The sequence below is a fragment of the Callithrix jacchus genome, chromosome X (genome assembly GCF_049354715.1).
Source record: "Callithrix jacchus isolate 240 chromosome X, calJac240_pri, whole genome shotgun sequence".
Taxonomy (NCBI): Eukaryota; Metazoa; Chordata; class Mammalia; order Primates; family Cebidae; genus Callithrix; species Callithrix jacchus.
In genome coordinates, this window is record NC_133524.1 from 41,567,645 (window position 1) to 41,590,153 (window position 22,509).

The 22,509-nt window shown below is 40.3% G+C and overlaps 1 protein-coding gene across 5 annotated transcripts in view; it reads right to left on the reverse strand.

Moving 5' to 3' along the window:
• MED14 (mediator complex subunit 14) overlaps window positions 1–8,426 on the reverse strand; it is an 86,649-nt gene extending 78,223 nt beyond the window's left edge. For 2 of the 5 annotated variants that reach the window (XM_078363101.1, XM_078363100.1), the window contains exons 1-2: window positions 8,235–8,426; window positions 2,612–2,638 (exon numbers count right to left, since the gene is read on the reverse strand). Coding sequence is in view for 2 of the 5 variants with exons in the window: in XM_078363097.1 (XP_078219223.1) it covers window positions 2,612–2,638; window positions 7,711–7,925 (242 nt within the window). In the remaining 3 variants the exon portion in view is untranslated. Of the gene's footprint in view, window positions 1–2,611; window positions 2,639–7,710 lie in introns of all 5 variants that reach the window. The other 3 variants (XM_078363097.1, XM_078363096.1, XM_078363099.1) reach the window with 2 other exon arrangements.
• Between the last annotated feature and the right edge of the window lie 14,083 nt (window positions 8,427–22,509).

A 22,509-nucleotide genomic window follows, 5' to 3' on the forward strand; every position in this document is an offset into this window, starting at 1 on the left:
AACGCTTAATGAACCAACATATTAGAAAGAGTATTTCACAATTTATTTCAACTGAGGAAAAAAACAAATCAACCTTTGCTTACAACCACTACAAAATGAGTGGCTGTAAAATATTTAACTAAATATTAACTATTGTCACATTTTGTATACTATCTACATGCTTTATTTTTCGCTTCGGAATAAATCCAATAGAATGTTTTAGCAATAAATCACATTTTTAAATTAATTTTATATTGTAACAAAAATTGTTTACAAAAATGTACTAAATTTAGCATATGGCAGTATAAGTAAACTGGCTCACAGAAGGGATCAAATGAGGAGTTATGAATTATAAGTCCATAACTGAAATTAGGAGTAATTTAATTAGTAAGTAATTAGTAACCCTTTTGGTAAGTGAAAAGAATTGAAATTGATCTTTACCAAGCCCTGAAACTATATTCATTCTACAAAAGGGCACCATTTCCCATCCTGGACCAGCATGATTTTAAAGATTGAATAATTAAAGAACTTAAGTATTTAACTCTTTAACAAACTAATTTCAACAACAAACTTGAATACATTAAAAAATATCCAAGCAAAGTTAAAAAAATTATGTTGAGTACCAAAAATAAAAGGTCTGTCCATATCTAGTTTTATCCTATACTATTATTATTCCTTTTCCCTGAATACTCATCAGTACTTTTATCATCTCATCCTAAAGCCCCAAAAGCTTTACTTAAAGTTTATGTTGTCAATCAATGTGTTAGCTAGATCTCTCAACTTCATAGCAGCTACAAAACTGATAATTATATCTTTCATGGTTTACTTTAAGATGCTGAAAAAAATATTCAACAAGCCAGGACTGATGACAGGACTCAGCAGGACACCAACCTTCCTCCAAGTAGACTCTGACCTATTAATCTTAGTACAGCTGTTCAATGACCTACAGATCCAATCCACATCTCTGTATCTTGCCAATACCACCATCATGACACAATGCACCAAAGTTCTTGCTGAAGTACAATCCTGACTGAAGGCTACAGAGGCTGGCTCCTACTGACAGCACACATAGCCCACAAGCACCCTAAAAGGCTCTTAAAGATCAGCCAGCAATATGATTACCACTAATCATATTTTTATTACTATAAAGGGAAGAATCAAGGGCATAATTAAGACTCTTTGCCAGTGTCCATGAAAGATCTTAAGACACGACTAAAACACAGCAGAAATGTTAAACGCACATTAAGATCCGGCAGATCTCAGGGATGGGAACCTCAGTACCTTCTTCACTCTAACTCAGCAATGGCTTATAGAGGATGCAAGGTCTCTGCTCCTCTCACAGAGCAAACACACTGGTCTATTATTAATGCGGTTGCCCAAATGCAGTCCTCTACTATAATGGAAATGTCCCCCTTTGTAAGCTATAGTAATGCAGTTTTCTGACACCATGTTGTCTCAAGCGATAGGGAACATGAGTCAGTTTTCCAAAGGCCCAGTTTCCCTTCATACCCCAGATTGGACAGAACACAACCTTGACTTAGCATTTTCCTCCTTTAATACTGACCAGCCAAACCATAACACGGGTTGCCTTAATTGTCTCTTCCACTTCTACCTTCTTGATCCACGTCTAATTTGATCAGAAAGGTAAGCTGAGGTTGGCAGTAGAGTGCTGCCACTAAGAAATGCTAAAAAGTTGGCTGGGCACAGTGGCTCACGCCTATAATCCCAGCACTTTGGGAGGCTGAGGTGGATGGATCATGAACTCAAGAGATCAAGACCATTCTGGTCAACATGGTAAAACTCCATCTCTACTATAAATACAAAAATTAGCTGGGCATGATGGTGTGCACCTGTAGTCCCAGCTACTCAGGAGGCTGAGGCAGGAGAATTGCTTGAACCCAGAAGGCGGAGGCTGTGGTGAGCCGAGATCACGCCATTGTACTCCAGCCTGGGTAACAAGAGCAAAACTCCATATCAAAGAAAAAAAAAAATGCTAAAAAGTTGCCAAGTGACTTGTTATTTAAAAAAAAAAAAAAAAAATTCAACCAAGGAGCCTAAGTAGTGCCAAAGATACGGTCAAGTAATCTATACTATAGTTACAATTTAAATCTCTATCATATGATTTATTTGGAACTTTAATGTAGCTTGTTCCTTTGGCCTCTGGAAACACACTAGCCATGTGTTAAATCTTAAGCTCCAACCTCCAACTGAACCAAAATGTTAACTATGTAACATTAGGAGCAGCAGGCAACTATCAATTCTCTAAAGTACTTAATAGCATCATTGTAGCAAGTGATAAATTAGCAGCCAACTTTCTAAAGCATCTGCTGCTCCTCAGCACTTTCCTTTACAGACTATATCTTCTATGTCTTAGTATCACCCTTAGGGACTTGATCAGGTCAGTCACTTAATAAAGGTTTGTAGAATAGAAGATCTAGAACTGGTCCCATGCCAAGTATTGTTAAGGGTGAAGAAATTACATCTCCCAGGACTCCCTAAACACATGGTATAAAAAGTCATTCTAGACTCTTTGGGCCTAAGTTTCTAATCCACAGCCCTACACCACCCATACCTACACACAAACACTCATAGATTGATCAATAAAGAGATTTTAAGAATTTTTCATACTCACCTTTCCACATCAGATTTCCTTGGCAGTCTAAGAAGAATAAAAAAAAGAAACTGATTAAATACACGCACACCTTCGTTCTAAAGTGATAATAGTCTTTACTTTTACTCTATTAAATATGTTAATGTTTCAGAAAAACTGGGTAAACAGCTACAACAGGTTCATATGGCTACCTACTCTTTTTTAGATTTGGCTGTAAGGCAAAAACCAACAAAAGAATATTTCTCGCCATTCAAAATGCTTCAAAATGTATTGCGTGAACCTCAAATGTTTAAAAAGCCCAAGTTCCACATTAGCACACTATATCATAGGGTATCAGAGAAAAGATTATTTTAAGACCAAAATGGTCACAGATGAAGAAGTACTTACTACTTGGTTGCCAGCCTCCCTGTATCCAATGGATACCTGTTTCCAAGCAATAATCCCTTCACGTTGTGTTATGGTGGACAAAATTAGAAGTCAAGCATACAAAAGGGCCAATGTGTATCAAGGGTTTTACAGTAATTGTGATGTTGCATGGTGGTTAGATGAAAAAATTTTTACTGCTTTTAAACAGTTCTAATAGGATTTTTATATTTCTTTTTGTTAGTCCTCCAATGCTGATAGCCAGCAACCAATGTCAACTTCTTCCCTGACAAGTTAGACCATTTAACACTCACATCCACTGATGCCTAGAAAGATCCTTAATGCCTCCTGAATTGCCACATTTTGTTAACCTCTATCCCATGGTCCAAGATGTAATGGCCTAAACAACTCTCATGCCTCTTCCATAGCTAATCAGTTATTGAAGCATACACACCCAGCCACTCAGATTGTCTCCCACCCTTGTGCCACAGGAACAGAAAAACTAAAACTACTTTCAGAGGTTCAAAGTACAAGGAGGAGAAAATATTAAAATGAGCTCTGGCTTATAGTTACAAGCTATTATTATGGTAGACAGTGAGATGGAAGTTAAAGTTATATTCAGAAATGATAAAAGGAACTAGGTGGTGGCTGGAAAAGCCAGCAGAACCGAAGGATAAAGCAGAAATTACGGCCCTGCTAGAAGACTGCAAATAAAGGCAGCTATTGGCAACTTCCTCTATATGCCAAACCTTCTGAGAACACTCCTTGAGAAGCCACAGCCCTTGTCTTCACCTCAAGGGAGGGAGAATGAGAAAAACCTATGAGGGAGAGGAGGAGTAGAGTCTCTGGGGACAGAAATCATTGTTCCCACTTCTTTTACCTGCCTCAGAGACCCCAAAAGCACCATCTCATGTCATAAGTAGTATCATATCAGGGATAAAAGACAGGCTTTGCTGCCTGCCTCCCCTTTTCCCCATTCCTCCTAATCTATTTGAAATTCTTTTATGGAGAAAGCTACCATTTAGGGTAAAAGCCCTAAAATGCAAATGCTGGCAAGTAAGGCATAGAAATTTATTTACACCAAAGCACAATAAGACAAGTTTACATGACTGAGATCCTGGCATTTTCTGATTTTAATAAAAAGAATTTTTTTTTTTTTTAAAAGGGCCAGGTGCAGTGGCTCCCTCACACCTGTAATCCTAGCACTTTGGGAGGCTGAGGCGGGCAGATGGCTTGAGTCTAGGAGTTTGGGACCAGCCTAGGCAACATGGTAACCCGTATCTCTACAAATAATACATATTAGCCAAGTGTGGTGGCAAGTAGTCCAGCTACCTGGGAGGCTGAAGTGAAAGAATCATCTGAACCCTGTAAGTCGAGGCTGCAGTGAGCAATGATTGTGCCACTGCACTCCAGCCTGGGTGACAGAGAAAGACCCTGTCTCAAAAAAAATAAAGAGTAGAACCTAGTTCTCTAAAAAGTCAAGGCAGAGAGTAAACTCTAGGAAGAGAGTATGTATGTTAAGGAGGAAGGGAGGTGGACAAGCAGAAGGAAAAAAACCAGAAATCTGAGGCCAAAACAAAACCACCTAAGTTGCCAACACTGTCCTTTTTACCTTCACTAGTTCAGAGACAAGCATCATATGTTACTGAAATAAGTAACTGTTTCCCTAAAGACTCAAAGTATACCTAGAACACTGGCTCTACACTAACATAGTAATCCTGAGAGTTTCTAGGGAAAATACACTATTTAGGAACTTCCATGGTGAGTTCCCAAACTAATTTTATTAATAATTACCACAATCAAAATTGAAAAAAGTTATGTTTTTTTTTTTTCTTGAGACGGAGTCTCACTCGGTCGCCCAGGCTGGAGTGCAATGGTGTGATCTCAGCTCACTGCAACCTCTGCCTCCCAGGTTCAAGCGATTCTACTGCCTCAGCCTCCTGAGTAGCTGGGACTACAGGCACCCGCCACCACACCAGCTAATTTTTATATTTTTGGTAGAGACAGGGTTTCACCACATTGGCCAGGCTGTCTCGAACTTCTAACCTTGTGATCCACCCACCTTGGCCTCCCAAAGTGCTGGGATTACAGGCGTGAGCCACCGTGCCTGGCCTCCAAACCTTGTTGTTTCTTGTTAGTACACAGCACACTGCCATCTTAGAGCCTTTGCTCTTTCCCTAGAAATCTGAGTGTATTGCTTTCTCATTAGTCCTTTAGGTCCTCATTTACATACAATTTATCAGAAAGATTTTCTCTGACCACCTAAAAAGTAGTACTGTGCCCAGCTGAAAAAATTTAATATACCTATGTATCAAAAATTCACTCATTCATGTATTAAATCAATAAATACTTAGTTAAGCCCTGTGTACCAGGCATTGTTCTAGGCCCCAAGGAAAGTCACAAACCAAAATCTCTATCCTCATGGGGTGGAATAGAAAACATACTAATAATGTCAAGTGGCAATAAGTGCTGTAAGAAAAAGCAGCAAGTAAGGATAGAGTCAAGGGGCAGAGTACTATTTTTTAGGTGGTCAGAGAAAATCTTTCTGATAAATTATATGTAAATGAGGACCTAAAGGACTAATGAGAAAGCAATACACTCAGATTTCTAGGGAAAGAGCAAAGGCTCTAAGATGGCAGTGTGCTAGGTACTAACAAGAAACATCATGGTTTGGAGGCCAGGCGCGGTGGCTCACACCTGTAATCCTAGCACTTTGGGAGGCCAAGGAGGGTAGATCACCTGAGGTGGGGAGTTCCAGCCCAGCCTGGTCAACATGATGAAATCCCATCTCTACTAAAAATACAAAAATTAACCAGGTGTGGTGGTGCATACCTGTCTCGCTATGTTGCCCAGGCTGATCTCAAACTCCTGGGATCAGGTGACCCCCTGCCTTAGCCTCCCAAAGTGCTGGGATTACAGGCATAAGCCACCACGCCTGACAATTGTCAAAACTTTTTAATCTAAGTGAGATGGGGAACCATTGAAGGGTTCTGAGCAGAGACAATTTTTAAAAATCATCCTGGCTATTTTGTGGAGAATAAACTGTAGAAGGGGCAAGAGAACTACCAAGATACCAGTGAGCTGACTATTGCAATACACGGGTAGAGGATTAGGTGGCTTAGACCAACACTTGGTGGAAGTCTTGAGAAATCGTCAGACTCTAAAGTCAAAGATGACAGGACTTGCTGATGTATGTGGGATGTGAAGAAACAGGAGCCAGGAATTACTCCAACATTTTTGGCCTGAGCAACAACAGGAAGAATGGAGATACTCTTTAGTGAGATAGCAAAGGTTTTGCAGGAGGGAGGACAGTGGAATCAGGACTTAAGTCCCAGACTTGCTATGTTGAAATGCCCATTCGATACTGAAATGTAGGCATCTGGATATAGAGTCTGGAGTTCATGAGGTCTGTGCTGGAAATACAAATATGGGAATCATCATCATATAAAGGGTGTGGGACTATAACTAAATACTTATTCTACAGCAATAAAACAGATGTCCCTCTCTTCATAAACCAAGTCCTAAAATAGTAAAAAACAACAACAAAAAAAATCACAATTCAAGGAATTTCTACAAATCCCCTACGGAAAAGCAAGTTACACCACTGACAGCAGCAGTTTTCAACATTTTTTTTTGCATAGCTCTATATAGGACAGGTAACCTTCACATACATAAAACTTCCTCATGGATAATATTCTTGGATTTTTATGGAATCCAATAATAAATGGTATAGAGAAGTATATCACTACAATAGTTCCTAATCCTAGACAGCTATTTAAATTTCTCATTAGCCATGGGTAGGCTTCTTTAACTTTTTTTCAGTCCCATTCAAAAAAGTACAGTACACCAAAACTCAGAATGATGTTTATAAGAGTAAGCGGAACCTATTCTTTTAGTCATTTTCAAACAAGTATCTGTTATCAGTCTCTAAAAACAATTACTATGATGCTTTACAGCCTAATATCTGCATACTAACGTATCTCAAATGATAACCCTGATCTGAAGTCTTGCAACAGATGAAAAAATAAAACTCTGATTAACTTTTTCTGAACCTGGGTTATATAAGATGTACAACCAAGTCCCAAAATGTTATGGTACCTTTTCTTCACACTGAAATTCACTAGTATATTCTGATCCTATTTTGAAGGGATTAACAACTTAATCATGCCCCAAGGCATTTCATGGATAACTAGGTGATTTATAAACCGCCTTCATACTCCAACAAAAAACAGACTAGTTACCAAAAAATATTCTACTCACACTAACTTCATTAAGACCTCAAACACTCAAAGGTTGCAGAAAAAAGTACTCTGAATCCAAATTTGTATTTTATACACAACAGAGCTCCTGCATTAACTTAGAAGAAATTACAGCTTATATTTAAAACGTATCGTCAAGAGACTGTAACACAGATTTCCCGTCTATGGAGTTTTTTCTAAAACCTGGAATATTATGTATTCCAGCCAAGAAATCAAGAGAGTTCTGCTGGGAACTCAGACAAAAATTTCATACAATTTTCAGTGGAAGTGTAACAACACCCAAAATTAACAAGTCTCGATTACACCGTTGTCAGGAAGACCCCAGATACAAAGCTGTTTCTCCCTCCACCTCCGCCGAACCCCACGAGTTCAGAAATTCTAGACTAAGCAGTCCAGCGGAGAATACAGCAGCCTCTCGGAGAGAGGGAGGTGCAAACGTCTCGGCCGGTTGGGCGGGAAGGGGGGCTGGGGAACAGGCAGGGGTTTTGGGGCACTTACAGGTCCGTCAACACCATAAGCTCCGAGTAGGCCCGGTGAAGCAGAAATTCAATGAGGGTGCTCAGCCGGTAGCCCGGGCTAGCTGCAGCTGCAGCGGCCGCCGCCACGGCGGCTCCCGGGGGAGGAGGGGCTGGGGCAGACTGGGGTCCGCCACTGCTCCCACCGCCGCCTCCGGGCGGGACCAGCTGGTGGTTCTCCAGCTGCACTGGGGCCATGGCGGCGCAGGACCGGGCTTGGCTCAACGGCACAGGATACGGTCCTCAAGCCTCCCAGGCGCTCGGTCACCGCGCCGAAGCCGGCGCGGGCAGAGTCGCCACCGCCTACCGCCGGGCAGCCTCAGAACAGGAAACCGTTCGCTGACCGCGGAAGCCCGCCCCCATGTAGCGAGAAGTCCGCCGACCCCAGGGACGGGAGCGAGGGGCGGGGGGAGGCGGGGAACCGGGGGAAGCAGGGCGGCCCTGCAGAGGGAAAGCTGCGCGTCCGCAAAAGCTCAGCAGCAGCTTCGCCAGACAGCCGCAACGTACATGTTAACCGCCCGAAGCGGAAGTCTTTCGGCAGAGAGGAAGGGGGATCTGCAGCGGACCTTTCCGACAGCTCAGTGTCTGTTCTCTCAGCTGTCTAGCGCGGCAGCGCTGGGGGGCGCGTGGGAGTGAGGCGGCACCGGTGCGCGCGCGGGAAAGCGGAAAGGGGAGCCGCGCTCCGCCGGAAACTGGGATGAGGGCGGAGCCGGAGTCGTCAGCGGGGACGTCAGCAGTTGCCCCGCCCTTACCACCCCCCCCTCTCCGCCCGCGCTTTCACTCCAGCCTCTACCCTCTGGCGTTGTAAAGGCGACAATTTGCCTAGAGAAATCGTCCATCGCTCCCTAACTGGGGCACAAACACAGCCGGGGGAGCCTCCTCTAGATGTTCATGAATTCTGGATCTGGAATCGCGAAGAAATGGTAGCGGCCGCGCGCTTGTGAGTCTCAGGCCTTCGCTCCTCCCATACACGTCCACGGCGCGTTACGTGGGAGAACGTTTTCGCCTTTTTTTTTTTTTTAACTATGGGAAGAGGTGCAAGAAAATATGATTGCGGGTAGGGACAGGGCCGCCGGCAGAATGACTGAACTTTAATAGAGTCGGGTGTATGTTGAGGTCGTCACCGTCCCCCAAATCCTGTCAGTCCCACACAAAAACGGTCCTTGAATCCCCTGCTATGGGGTTTCATGCAGTTTTTGTCCTTACTCTTACAGTCACCGCTCTATTCTGAAGGGCTTTTCAGTTCGTCCATCCCTACCACCACTTCCCCCCACGTCAAATCCACATTTAATTTTTTGCATCTGCCTTAAAACAGCTATTCTCAACCTTGGCTGCACTTTGGAATTACCTGAGGAGCTTTTTAAAAAAAATACTTAGGCCTATGGGTTCCACTACCATGGGTTCAGATTTAATTGATCTGGCGTGAGGTCTGGGTTTGGGTACTTTCTGAACTTTCCCAAGGTGATTCTAATATGCAGCGAACGTAGAGATTCACTATTAGAAGCATTCATTGCTGTGACCCCTCTTAAACATCTTTTTGCAATTTTATCTCCCTCTTCTCTTAGGTGTAAGAGAGGTTCATACTGGTCCCTAAGGTTAGAGTACTCACGCTGTCATCACTTGAGTAATTCTTTAGCATTGTTGAAACCGGCTCATCTGCTTCTGAAGGTGTAATCTCACTCGCTCCCTCCCTTGGTGGTCCTAAAGCACATTGAAACAGAATATCACTATACTAGTTATTAAAATGCATTGGGATTATTTATACGCCCTACAGGTACGGTTGCTGGAAGGCAGCTACCTCATTTTTAAGTGTTATTTTTATTTTTAATTGATGATAGTATATATTTATGGCATACAATGTGATGTTTTAAAACATGTATCCATTGTGGAATGGGGAAACCAGGCTATTAACATATCTATCAAATTAGATACATACTTCTTTGTGGTGAGAAAAATGTAAATTAACTTTTAGGCTGGGCGCTGTGGCTCACGCCTGTAATCCCAGCACTTTGGGAGGCCAAGGGGGCTTGATCATGAGGTCAAGAGATAGAGACCATCCTGGCCAACATGGTGAAACCGTGTCTCTACTAAAAATACAAAAATTTGCTGGGCGTGGTGGTGTGTGCCTGTAGTCCCAGTTGAGGCAGGAGAATTGCTTGAACCCGGGAGGTGGAGGTTTCAGTGAGCCGAGATCGTGCCACTGCACTCCAGCCTGGAGACTGGAGAGCGATACTCTGTCTCAAAAATAAGTAAATAATCTACTTAGCAATTTTGAAAGGTACCAAAGCTCTTTAGTATCTTTGAAAGATACAATTATTACCTGTAGTCACATCGTTGTTCAATAGATCACCAGAACTTATTCCTCCTGTCTAACTGAAACTTTGTATCCTTTGACTAATATTTTCCCTTTCCCCACCCACTTCCCCCTCCAGCCTCTGGTGGTAACCACCATTCTACTCTATTTTTTTCTTTTTTTCTTTCTTTTTTTTTTTGAGATGGATTCTCACTGTGTCCCCAGGCTAGAGTGCAGTGGTGTGATCTCAGCTGACTGCAACCTCTGCCTCCTGGATTCAAGCAATTCTCCTGCCTCAGCCTCCCAAGTAGCTGGGGCTACAGGCATACATACGCCACCACACCTGGCTAATTTTTTTATTATTATTATTTTTCCAAAACAAGTAGTACAAGAATTTTTTGTTGTTGTTGTATTTTTAGTAAAGACAGTGGTTTGCCACAGTTGGCCAGGCTGGTCTTGAACTCCTGACCTCAGGTGATCCACTCACTTTGGCCTCCCAAAGTGCTGGGATTACAGGCATTAGCCACCACACTCGGCCTGAATTTCATTCTTTTTTAAGGCTGAATAATATTTGTTGTGTATATATACCACATTTTTTAATCTGTTCATTGGTTGATGGATACTTTGATTCTGCATCTTAGCTATTGTGAATAATAGTGCAATGAACATGGGAGTGCAGACATCTCTTCATCATACTGATTTCAGTTCCCTTGGATATATACCCAGAAGTGAGATTTCTGGATCATATAGTAAGTCTATTTTTAGTTTCTTAAGGAACCTCCATACTGTCTTCCAAAATGACTGTACTACGAATTTACATTCCCATCAATAGTATACAAGGGTTCCCGTTTCTCCACACCTTCACCAACATTTACTATCTTTCATCGTTTTGATTATAGACAGTCTAACACAATTTGTTTGTTCCCTACAAAAATTAATTGTATGGTTTTAATTTGCATAAGGAATGTTGTTTTTAATGTTAACTAGAATGGGACCATTTCTTTTGCAGTTGTTTTGACACGTTTTATATATTGCAGGTTTTCTTTTTTTTTTCCTATCTCTAGCTTTTAAAAAAATGTTGACTTCGGTCAAGAAACTCTGGTTGTCAACACAAAAGATAGATGGTTGCACAAAATGGTCCTTAAGGCCTTTTCTAATACTGAAGTTCTGATTCTGTGTGATGTTAATAGGATTTTAATTCTGCCTTGTTGCATATATTAAAGATAGTTATACACCATGCTTTTTGGTGGTCATTCTATTTGGTGGTAACATTCTACCTAGAAAGAGTACAACCAGCTTGCAAGGAAAAGAAAAAAAATGAACCAGTGGGAATTGTTTTAGAAAAGAGAAAATTTCACCCATATCAGATTGGAGTTTATTGACATTTCTGTGAGTTGAATAGATATCTTTAAAAATGCAAAAGTACTATTTATCAAAAAGAATGTTGTAAAGAAAAATAGGGTGACAATTCAGCAATAGGACTATGAGACTTAGTGTGCTTGAATTATTGGAGACCAGAGAGGTAAAGTAAAGGAAAGCTCCTGAGCGCAGTGACATCCCACCTCCCAACCAGATAATGTTACCAAAATGTCAGGGGTTCAGTCTAGGCCCCATTGCTCCCTGCACAGAAAGCCAATCACTGAGATGACGACTATTGCCAGGAAAGTAGTCATTCCATCTCTCTGACTCACTAATATTGGGGGTTTATATGGTGGGAAAGGAATGTAACTACATGTGGGTAAACAGGAATTAGGGAGAAGTAAGGAAATCATGAAGGATGAGGGGCCTGGCTTTTTGTTGTCTAGATACGGTGATTTGGTTTCAGTTTCTTGAAACTATCTGTGAGGCATGAGGGTTATTTTCCTGAGGAAGGAACTCAGTTAAGACAAGTATAAGTTTCAAGATTTAAAACTGGAAGGGTCAATATCTATATTTATTTTAAAAGACTGTAAACATCGATTCTATGGGACAATTGGGCTGATTTCAGTAATATAACCACTTGGCAAACATAGGAAGGGCTAGTAGAATAAATTAATGGGGAAGGATCGAGAAAATGTTAGCATGTTTGGCTGAGTTGCTAAAGAAATGACCCATATTCAAACCACTTTTGAAAAGTTTCAAATTTATCATTTTAAAGCTTATAGTATAATATTTCACACTATAGCATAGGTACATACTTCTTTCATTCACATTTTTCAGTTGTTTCTGTATTTGGCGATCACCTGATTCACACTTCAGATTGTTTCAGAACTAGCAGCATGATATTTTCCTAGCTCTTAGATTGACTTAAATGCTTTAGATATTTGATGAGATTAATCTGATTTTAACAAAAGGAACAAAAAATATTGCAAAACATGGAGAAAAGGGAATTTTCTTCAAAGTTCTTTTGATGAAAAAAATGAAATTATGATATATATTGTATCATTTAATATACAGCTGCCCCTCAGACTCAAAAGGGTGGAAAAGGAATTGAAAAGTAATTTTTTTCATTATTTTGATAAGATATTGCAATCAATTTTTATCCCAAAAGGAAAGCAACAGCAGAAACTTCATTCATTCAACAGATACAGCATTCATAGTGAAGTCAAGAGGAGGAAAGGAGGAACTGTGGGCATGGTCTGACCAACCTAGAAAAAAATGATAACACTGTAATGGCTTTGCATTTAGAATAAACCCAAACTTCTTACTGTGGCCTCTAAAGCCATTAGTAGAGTAGCCTTTTCCTACCTCTCTATCTGTCCTATCTCCTGCCACCTACTCCCTTATTACGTGTTAATCTCACTGGTTACATAGTGCATACCATTCCCTCCCACTGAAGATATGTTGCATTATGTTGCAGATACTTGAAATACTTGTTTCCTGGCTGCTTTCTCATCCTTCAAGTATCAGTTTAAATGATAAAATCCTCAGAGAGGCCTTCCTGACTATACTACAGTAGGGGTGTACACAGGTGTCTCACTCTATTGCCCAGGCTGGAGTGCAGTGGCACAATCATAGTTCACTACAACCTCTATTCTCTGGGCTCAAGTGATCTTCCTGCCTCAGCTGGGACTACAGGCACACACTACTGCACCCAGCTGATTTTTAAATTTTTTTTTTTTATAAAAATGAAGTCTTGCTATATTGCCCCAGCTGATCTCAAACACCTGGCCTCAAGCTGGCCTCAAGTGATCCTCCTGCCTTGGCCTCCCAAAGTGTTAGAATTACAGGTGTGAGCCTCCATGCCTGGCCTCAGGAATATTTTTTTTTAATGCTTCAGAAAAAATGTTTGGCAGTTAGATGAAATAAGATTAGCAGAATGTTGACAATTGTTAAAGCTGATGATGAATACATGGGCATTCATTATAATCTTCTTTTCTGTATGTTTCAGAATATAGATAATAAAAGTTCAAAAAAAAAGATAGGAAATAGGTAGCCAACTAAAGGCTCAGAACTTTTCTAATGAACAGCGTTTAATATATATCTATTTTCAGATTTTAAAAATTGTAACTTACAAAGTGTCTAACATTAAAAAAAGAAAACTACATGGAAACTTCAATTATAATGGCCTATAAAAGAGATAAAAGTGTCAAAAATATATAAATAAATAAATATTTATTTTATTTTATATATATATATATATATATATATATATATATATATATATATATATATATATTAGATGGAGTCTGCTCTGTCACCCAGGCTGGAGTACACTGGCGTGATCTCAAATCACTGCAACCTCTGCCTCCCAGGTTTAAGCAGTTCTGCCTCAGCCTCCCGAGTAGCTGGACAGGTACTTGCCAACATGCCCGGCTAATTTTTTTGTATTTTTAGAAGAGATGGGGTTTCACCATGTTAGCCAGGATGGTCTCGATCTCCTGATCTCGTGATCTGCCCTCCTTGGCCTCCCAGTGCTAGGATTACAGGCTTGAGCCACTGCACCTGGCCAAAAGTGTCAAATATTTTAACTGTTTTGACTTCAGGCCTTGAAAAGAATTTTTCCAAGGAACACTTAAAAAAATATTTACACAATTTTATAATCTTAATATTTTCTAGCTATGCTAAAATTCAATATCTTTTAAATAAATGATTTCTAATGGGTGAACAAAGGAAGAAGAAAAAGAAGGGCATTATTAGAAATAGGAGAAGGAGAGAAGAAGTCCATTTAGAATACAATTATTATATTCTTCAATAAGGGATAGCCTGGGGAGAAATGCCAAATGTGGGTGAAGGGGAGAAAGCAAACAAAACACACTGCCATGTGTGTACCTATGCAACTGTTGCATGCTCTGCACATGTACCCCAAAACCTAAAATGCAATAAAAAAAAAAGAGATAAAAGTCTCATCTTGCCTTGTTCTCTTTGTTGAAGAGCCCCCCTGCCTCCGAATGGGGCAAGGAATGAACCTGCCATCCATAGCTGCTGAAAGTAAACAATGAAATGAGAGTAAGACAGCATGGCAAACATCAGGGTCATGAACATGATAACTCTGGTTCCAATGCTTCCACGCTCACAGAGCAATGAGACAAGCATGAAGACTATATATGCACAGTGAGTTGTCCCATAGCTAATAGAACCCATGACCGTGGGTGCCACGCCTTAATTCTTACCAGTGAGACTGAAGCAAAGTTGCCTTGGTGCACATATGAGGAAGGAGCTGAGGTGTCAGGCACAGCCAAATAGTCATGCTATTATGACGGTGTTAGGTATGGCTAAACTGTGCTGCTATTGTGAGAGTGTCATGCACAGTGAAATAGTTCAGATCCCGCCATAGCTACATGAGTGTTCTGTTTTCATAGCATGAGGATGTGGATGGTAAACCTAGCAGCAGGGTTGTGTTGCCAATTGCAGCTGCTGCCTGACTCATGTGGACCATGTGATTGTTTTCCCATGCTGCAGTGCTACATGTAGGGGACAAAGAAGGCATTGAATATTTCCCCCCTTCCCACACCTCCTGGGGACTGAGGTATTCCTTCCCCAGGTCCCAGGTTTATTGCTCTTTCCATATAGTCCATTTGTTTAAACCAGTAGCCACTATTTCTCCTTTCAGCCAGCCATCCCCCACCTCTACCCAGAGGGATGAAGGCTCGTGGGAACCAGGCACAATGGGTAGAACTTGCAACAGCCCATGATGTCCTCTATCACCGCCCAAGCAGGCCACTGTAAGTGTACTCTAGGGACCATGAATTTCACCAGCTGTTATCCTCATGGCCAGCACTCTTCCATATCCAACAACTGAAACCAAGTCATAGCAGAAGTAAAAGGTTGCAGTCACCTTCCTCCTATTGCCTAACCTTAGGCTGAAACCAGTCAGGCTTACTAGGCACTAAGGGCCACTGGAAAAAAAAGAATAGGGGTGACTGAAGATTATCAGGGTTCAATCACAGATACATAGCACCAGTCTCCCATTCCTCCTACCCCTTCCATCCTGGCCTTCCCTGAGCAATGGGAAATTTTAAATGTAGTTGATCAGAAAAATCATTCAGTCACGTGCATATTCTAGGAATATCTAATGTAGGTAAATTGTCACACATGTCTATGAGAAAGAAAAAATTTAAAGGCTGGGCACAGTGGCTCATGCCTGTAATCCCAGCATTTTGGAAGGCCGAGGCAAGCGGATCACAAGGTCAGGAGTTCGGGCCCAGACTGGCCAACATAGTGAAACCCCCGTCTCAACTAAAAATACAAAAAATTAGCCAGGTGTGGTGGCAGGCCCCTGTAATCCCAGCTACTCAGGAGGCTGAGGCAGGAGAATCACTTGAACCTGGTAGGCAGAGGTTGCAGTGAGCTAAGATTGCTCCACTGTACTCCAGCCTGGGGAACTGTGTGAGACTCTGTCTCAAAAAAAAAAAATTTAATGAACTGTTTATTTCATTTAAAAATATATAGACAAGTAAGTTTAAATAATAGTCTTTGTTACTATAGTTACATCCAGTGAGGAGTGAAGGGGAAAGAGCCCCTTATAACCAACAGATCTTGTGAGAACTCACTCACTATCATGAGAACAGCATGGGGGAAACCACCCATATGATCCAATCACCTTCCACTGTGTTCCTCCTTGGACACGTGGGGATTATGGGAATTATAATTCGAGATAAGATTTGAGTGGGGACACAGAGCCAAACCATATTATTCTGTCCCTGGCCCCTCCCAAATATTGTGTCCTTTTCACATTTCAAAACATCATGCCTTCCCAACAGACTCCCAAAGTCTTCACTCATTTCAGCATTAACCCTTGTCTCATTTGAGACAAGGCAAATCCCTTCTGCCTATGAACCTGTAAAATAAAAACAAAATTAGTTACTTCCAAGATACAATAGGGGTATAGGCATTGAGTAAATGTTCCCATTCCAAAAGGGAGAAATTGGACAAAACAAAGGGGCTACAAGCCCCATGCAAATTCGAAATCCAGTGGGGCAGTCCTTAAATCTTAAAGCTCCAAAATGATCTCCTTTGACTCCATGTCTCACATCTGGGCATGCTGATGCAGGGGGTGGGCTCCCACAGCCTTGGACAGCTTCTTCACAGGCTGGCATTGAGTGCCTGAGGTTTTTCCAGGTGCATAGTGCAAGCTATTGGTGGAGCTACCTTTCTTGGGGCTGAAGAACAGTGGCCCTTTTCTCATAGCTAGCTCTGTAGACCCTTCAGATTGGGGATAGGACCTGTAGTATTCATTTAATTTTGGACACACTTGATTCCTAAAAGTATACTACAAAGTCTGATTATAAAACCTACTGTTAGTATTTGTCTGGGTTACAGTGTTCATATGTGTGATCTTCAGAGTCTTAAATGCTATTTTTCAGTCGTTGTCACATAAATTGACTCAATGGCTCATCTTACAATGAAAGAAACATGAAAGATTGACTTTAATCCAGCTATCCAAATAGGCTTCCTATCAGTGGAACTCAGACAGGGTGTAGATCTGGATTTCACAAAATAATGTCCCATGGGCCCAATTTTATAGCCCTTGGCCAAAAGAAAAGAGTAAGAAAGTATGAAGTAGCTCAGAGTGAGAAAGTGTTGTAGAAATCTGTCCAGTCATTGATTAGGCTGGAATAATACACAGATAAAGTCAGCTGCACAGTTCAGTATCAGGGGATGGTTAGGCCTTAGTGTGACACACTTAGCAAGACTATGCAAAGATCCTTGGGACCTATGATGGACTACCTGTAAACCAGTGAAAAGATTTGTACAGAACTCATTTTTACTTCTAAAAAAATGAGCCCATTATTTCTAGTGATTTTTGAAGAAAATAGAATTGAGCCAAAAGGGAAGGAAACTTCAAATTCTAAGCTAAAAGTAAAGCTTAGAGAGAAAGCAATGCTCAGGAAGAAAATATGGATTATAATTTTAGTTTTGCTTTGGTATTTATGAAACATGCCAAAATTACTTCCTCTGAATGTTATCAAAAGGCATAAATGTGAAAACATTTAGTTCTGCATTAAAAAAAGAGGAAAGATTAGAGTCCTCCAAACCAGAGACAATAGGCTAAAATTTGAAAGAAAATATAAAATCAGTATCTTTTAGACAATTAGAAACCTCAATGAAGGATTGAAATGCTAAGAAAAGAATAAGACAATATGAAAAAAGAACAGACAGACTAGGGGAAAATAACCATAAAAATGTAAAGATTTAAAAATTTGGAATTGCTTCAGAAAAGCAATTTAGTGAATAAATTAAAAAGCAGATTAGACAGCTACAAAGAGAAGAAATAAACTGTAAAATAGATTTAAGGAAAATTTCCAGAACGCTTGTGACACAGTTACACAAAGACTGAAAATACTAAACAAGTTAAAAAGACCTAAAAGATAAAATGTATAAGGTTCAAAGCAGTGTTTATTTTTTATTGTTTTATATAAAGGCGGGGTTTCACCATGTTGGTCAGGCTGGTCTTGAACTCCCGACCTCAGGTGATCCTCCCTCCTTGGCCTCCAAAGTGCTTGGATTACAGGCATGAGCCACCACGCCTGGCCCAGAGCGGTGTTTATAGAATGCTATCTTTTGTGTAAGAAAAAGGAAAATAAGAATATGTATTCATATGTTGTTATATTCCCATAACAAATTCAGAGAGTGTACAAGTAGTACATCTCTCTGAATGTGGTTGTGGTGAGGGAAATAGTAGATTTGGGCAAAGGTGGGACTGAGACTTGTATTCCTGTATATATTTTATATTGGTTTAATTCGCAAACCATGCCTGAGTCCTCTGAGAAGAAGCAGCCAGCATGGGATTGGACATGCAAGGATTGATTGGAGAAATTCTCTAAGGGTAAAAGGGGAGGGAGAGATCCCCAGGAGGTGGGAAAAACTTTCAGGCCGCTCTGCAGGTCTGACACCAATGAAAGGAGTATTGCATAGTCAGAATCTAAGACTACATTTAGGTTCAAAGAAAGGTTCAGACAGGTTGATGAGGCATCCTGAAGCCAAAGTGGCCCATCGAAGGAATCACATGTCTTACAAGAATGGATCTAACTTATCCCTGCCATGTGGAATCACTGACTGAAAGCAGCCTGTGTGAAGTGTGGTCTCCATGCTAACAGGCAATAGATTCGGAGTGCAGCAGCTGAGGCCATCTGTCAATTATGCTTCCTGTAGCAAGAGATCTGAGTGGCATATTTTCATAGCTGCCACACCACGGGACTACATTTTGTATTCAAAGATGGGCAAAATAAAGACATTTTCAGACAAAGACTGAAGGAGCTTATCATTCACAGACTGTCACCCTGAGAAACTCTGAAGGATTCACTTTAGAAAGAAGTATTTTGAATCCCAAAGGACAGTGTAGGATGCAAGAAGTAATGGTGAGCAAATAAATTGGTAAACCCGAGGGAAATAAGTTAGTAAATGTGCAGATAAATCTAAATAGACACTACTTTTAAAAACTAAGAAAATTGAAAAAGCAAGAAAAATGACAATAATGTTTGAATATATTAAAAACAAGATGGAATTAAAATATTACCAGTAACATGAAAAATTGGAAGGAAAAATTGGAGGTAGAGTATTTCAAGGTCCATGCATTCATCAGAAGGACTGTAAGGATAAAGATTAACTTTATTTTTGTTTTTTATTTTTATTTTTTTGGAGTCAAGTACTCACTCTGTCACCCAGGCTGGAATGCAGTGGCACTATCACAGCTCACTGTAGTCTCAATCTCCTGGGCTCAAACTATTCTCCTGTCTCAGCCTTTCAAGTAGCTGGAACTACAGGCATGCACCAGCACATGCCAGTAATTTTTTTGTATTTTTGGCAGAGACAGGGGTCTCACTATGTTGCCCAGGCTGGTCTCTCAAATTCCTGAGCTCAAGCAATCCTCTGACCCCAGCCTCTTAAACTGCTGGGATTACAGGTGTGAGCCACCAAGCCCAGCCAATGTAGATTAACTTTAGATTTCAAACCAAGTATGCCAAATTTAAGAGAAACTTCTACAAGAGTACAAATGGATTATATGACTTCCAAGCCAGAAGAGGAAAAAGAAGGGAAAAAATGAGGCATCGTGAATCCAATAGTTGGCATGAAATGAGGAGGGAAAAATAAAGCAAAAGAATGGGAACATAAATAAAAAAAATAAAAATAAAAAACAAAGAAACAAAAGCATAAATTAAGAAAAAAATAAATACCGATATATCAGTAATCACTGTAAGTATGCATTATTTTCTTTCCACTAGAGATATTCCCCTTGTGAAGACACCAAATAAATTGCAGGTCAGTTCCTTTCACTCTTTCCTTCTTGAAAATGTGTGTATGTGCATGCATGTGCCTGTGTATACACGTTTACATTTATACACATACTTGTTTCCACATCTGTCTCTTTATATATATGTATATATGTATATGTATGTATATATATGTGTATATATATGTATATGTATGTATATATGTGTATATATGTATATGTATGTGTATATATATATGTATATATATTAAAGCCATGAGTACATACTGATACCTCAAATTTCAATCCAACACCACAGGTTCATTCTAGTCTTCCCTTCTTTCCATATTTATAACTTCCTTTTTTGACAGTGATCAGTCTGGCTCAATATATTTATTTGCTCAATCGTAGAATACATAGAAAGTAGTTTCAGAATAGATAATCTATACCATTGTGAAAAACTAGCCTTCTGGGTTTGGAGGACAATGGCAATACTGCCTCATTCTGAATCTCCCTACTCACCCCTCTTCCCACAAATAAATCTCAGAAAATAAAGCAACATAGGACTGATATAGTTTGGCTGTGTCCCCACCCAAATCTCATCTTGAATTGTAGCTCCCACAATTCCCACATTTCATGGGAGGGACCCGATGGGAAATAATTGAATCATGGGGATTGGTCTTTCCTGTGCTGTTTTCATGATAGTGAATAAGTCTCACGAGATCTGATGGTTTTATAAGGCGGAGTTTCCCTGCAGAAGTTCTCTCTTGTCTGCTGCCATGTAAGATGTGCCTTTCACCTTCCACCATGATTGTAAGTGAGGCCTCCCCAGCCACATGGAACTGTGAGTCCATTAAACCTCTTTTTCTTTATAAATTACCCAGTATCAGGTATGTCTTTATCAACAGCATGAAAACAGAGTAATACAATGGCTCATGCCTTCAACAGTGTTTGGTAAAAGAAAATACTCTCATGTTCAAATTACTTATAAGTAGAAAAATAAACAAAATTCTAATAGAGCTTCTGCCATCTGCCTGCTGCTGCAAACCTGTGGGTGCAGAGTACAGAGGAGAAGAGGCATAAAGAAACTCCATGAAAAAATATAGTGGGGCATAGAGGACTTGGATAAGGCACAGACAAAATAACCCTTAGAAAGAGAAAGCCAGATAAGATAAATGCCAAAATACAAAACATAGGCCAGGATATGGTAAGTTCATGACAGTTTGTTATGCAACAATAGAAAACAAATATGGATTTTGCTACCTGAAAGTGTGGTGCTGCTATAAAAAATACTTAAAAATGTGGAAGTATCTTTAGAACCAAGTCTGAAGAGGATTTTGTGGAGCATGATAACAGCCTAAGTTGCCTTGAACAGAATGTTAGTAGAAGTATGGACTGTAGGAAGGCTGCTGATGAGGCCTCAGAAGGAAGAGAGCTCATGTTGTTAGAATCTGGAGGAAGTGAGATCCTTGTTATGTATTGGCAGCAAGCTTAGCAAGATTGAAATTTGTGTCCTGCAGTTATTTGGAAGGTAGAATTTGAAAGCAATGAACTTACATATTTAGCTGAAAAGATTTCCAAGTAAAGTGAGTTTTTGTTTTTGTTTTTTAGTGGCAGGGTCTCCTTCTGTTGCCCAGGCAGAAGTACAGTGGTACAATTATGGCTTACTACAGCCTCAAACTCCTGGGCTCAAATGATCTTCCTGTCTCAGCCTCCCAAGTGGCTGGGACTGCAGGCACATGCCACAATACCTGACTAATTTATTTTTATAGAGATGGGGTCTCACTGGATTGGTCAAGTAAAGTGTTGAAGATGCCATCTATTTTCTTCTTGCTGATTATAGTAAAATCCAAGAAGTGAGAGACAAATTGAGGAAAGGACTGTTAAACACAAAGAAATTGGGTAATTCTCAGCATATCAAGATTGACGACACTAAAATTAAGAGACTGGTTCCCAAAAAAAGGCATGGAATAGAGAAAAAGGTGAATATGTGTCTGTTCAACTCTTTTCAGAAACCTTAGAAGATCAAAAGGTTAGATTTGATCACAAGAGGTTTAGGCTGTGCCTCACCAGTGGCTTCTAGGAAGCTTAAGGGTGTCCCTTGCTAACTAACATGGTTGAGAAGGAAAAAAAAAAAAAAAAATAGGGTGTCCCTGAGCCATCTCAGCAGCAGCCAAAGCTAGAGAATGGATGATCTCTACCAGATTTGTGGACATGGCTTCTGTTCAATGTAGTAAATTCCCATGACATCTACTCAAAGCAGACAAGGTTCTTGAGAAATTTATATCAGCAGAAGTACTGCCAGCTTGGACTGAAAGTGACAGAGTTTGAAGTGAAAGGAAGCTGTCAAACTCCCAGAATTCCTCTGGCAGAAAGAAGGTTGATAAAACTACTCAGCTGTAAACACATTCTACCTTTCATGAAAAAAGGATGGCTCAGAGACAGGAACTGAAAGCCCAGTGGGTAGAGGTAAGAGAGCCAGAGGGCAGAACTGAAAGGCACGTGGGATTATTTCCAAGTCTTGACACCCGAGGGAGTTTCCCAGCTTTTAAAACTGCTTTGGACTGGTGACTCCTTTTTACCTTCCATTTTCTTCCTTTTTATTTTTTAATTTTTATTGATTTTTAATTTTAATTTTTATTTATTTATTTTTAATCTTTCTGAGCCATGCTGTCAGCTTTCTTCCATTTTAAACAGGAATGTCTGTAACTCTTATCCTATGCCTGTTCCATCATCATGTATTAGCGACAGATAACTTGTTTCTACAGTTTCATAGGTCCACAGATGGAGAGAAATATTGCCAGGAGTCTCACCCACACCTAATCTAAGTGATTTAATAATAAGATGTTGGATTTTTG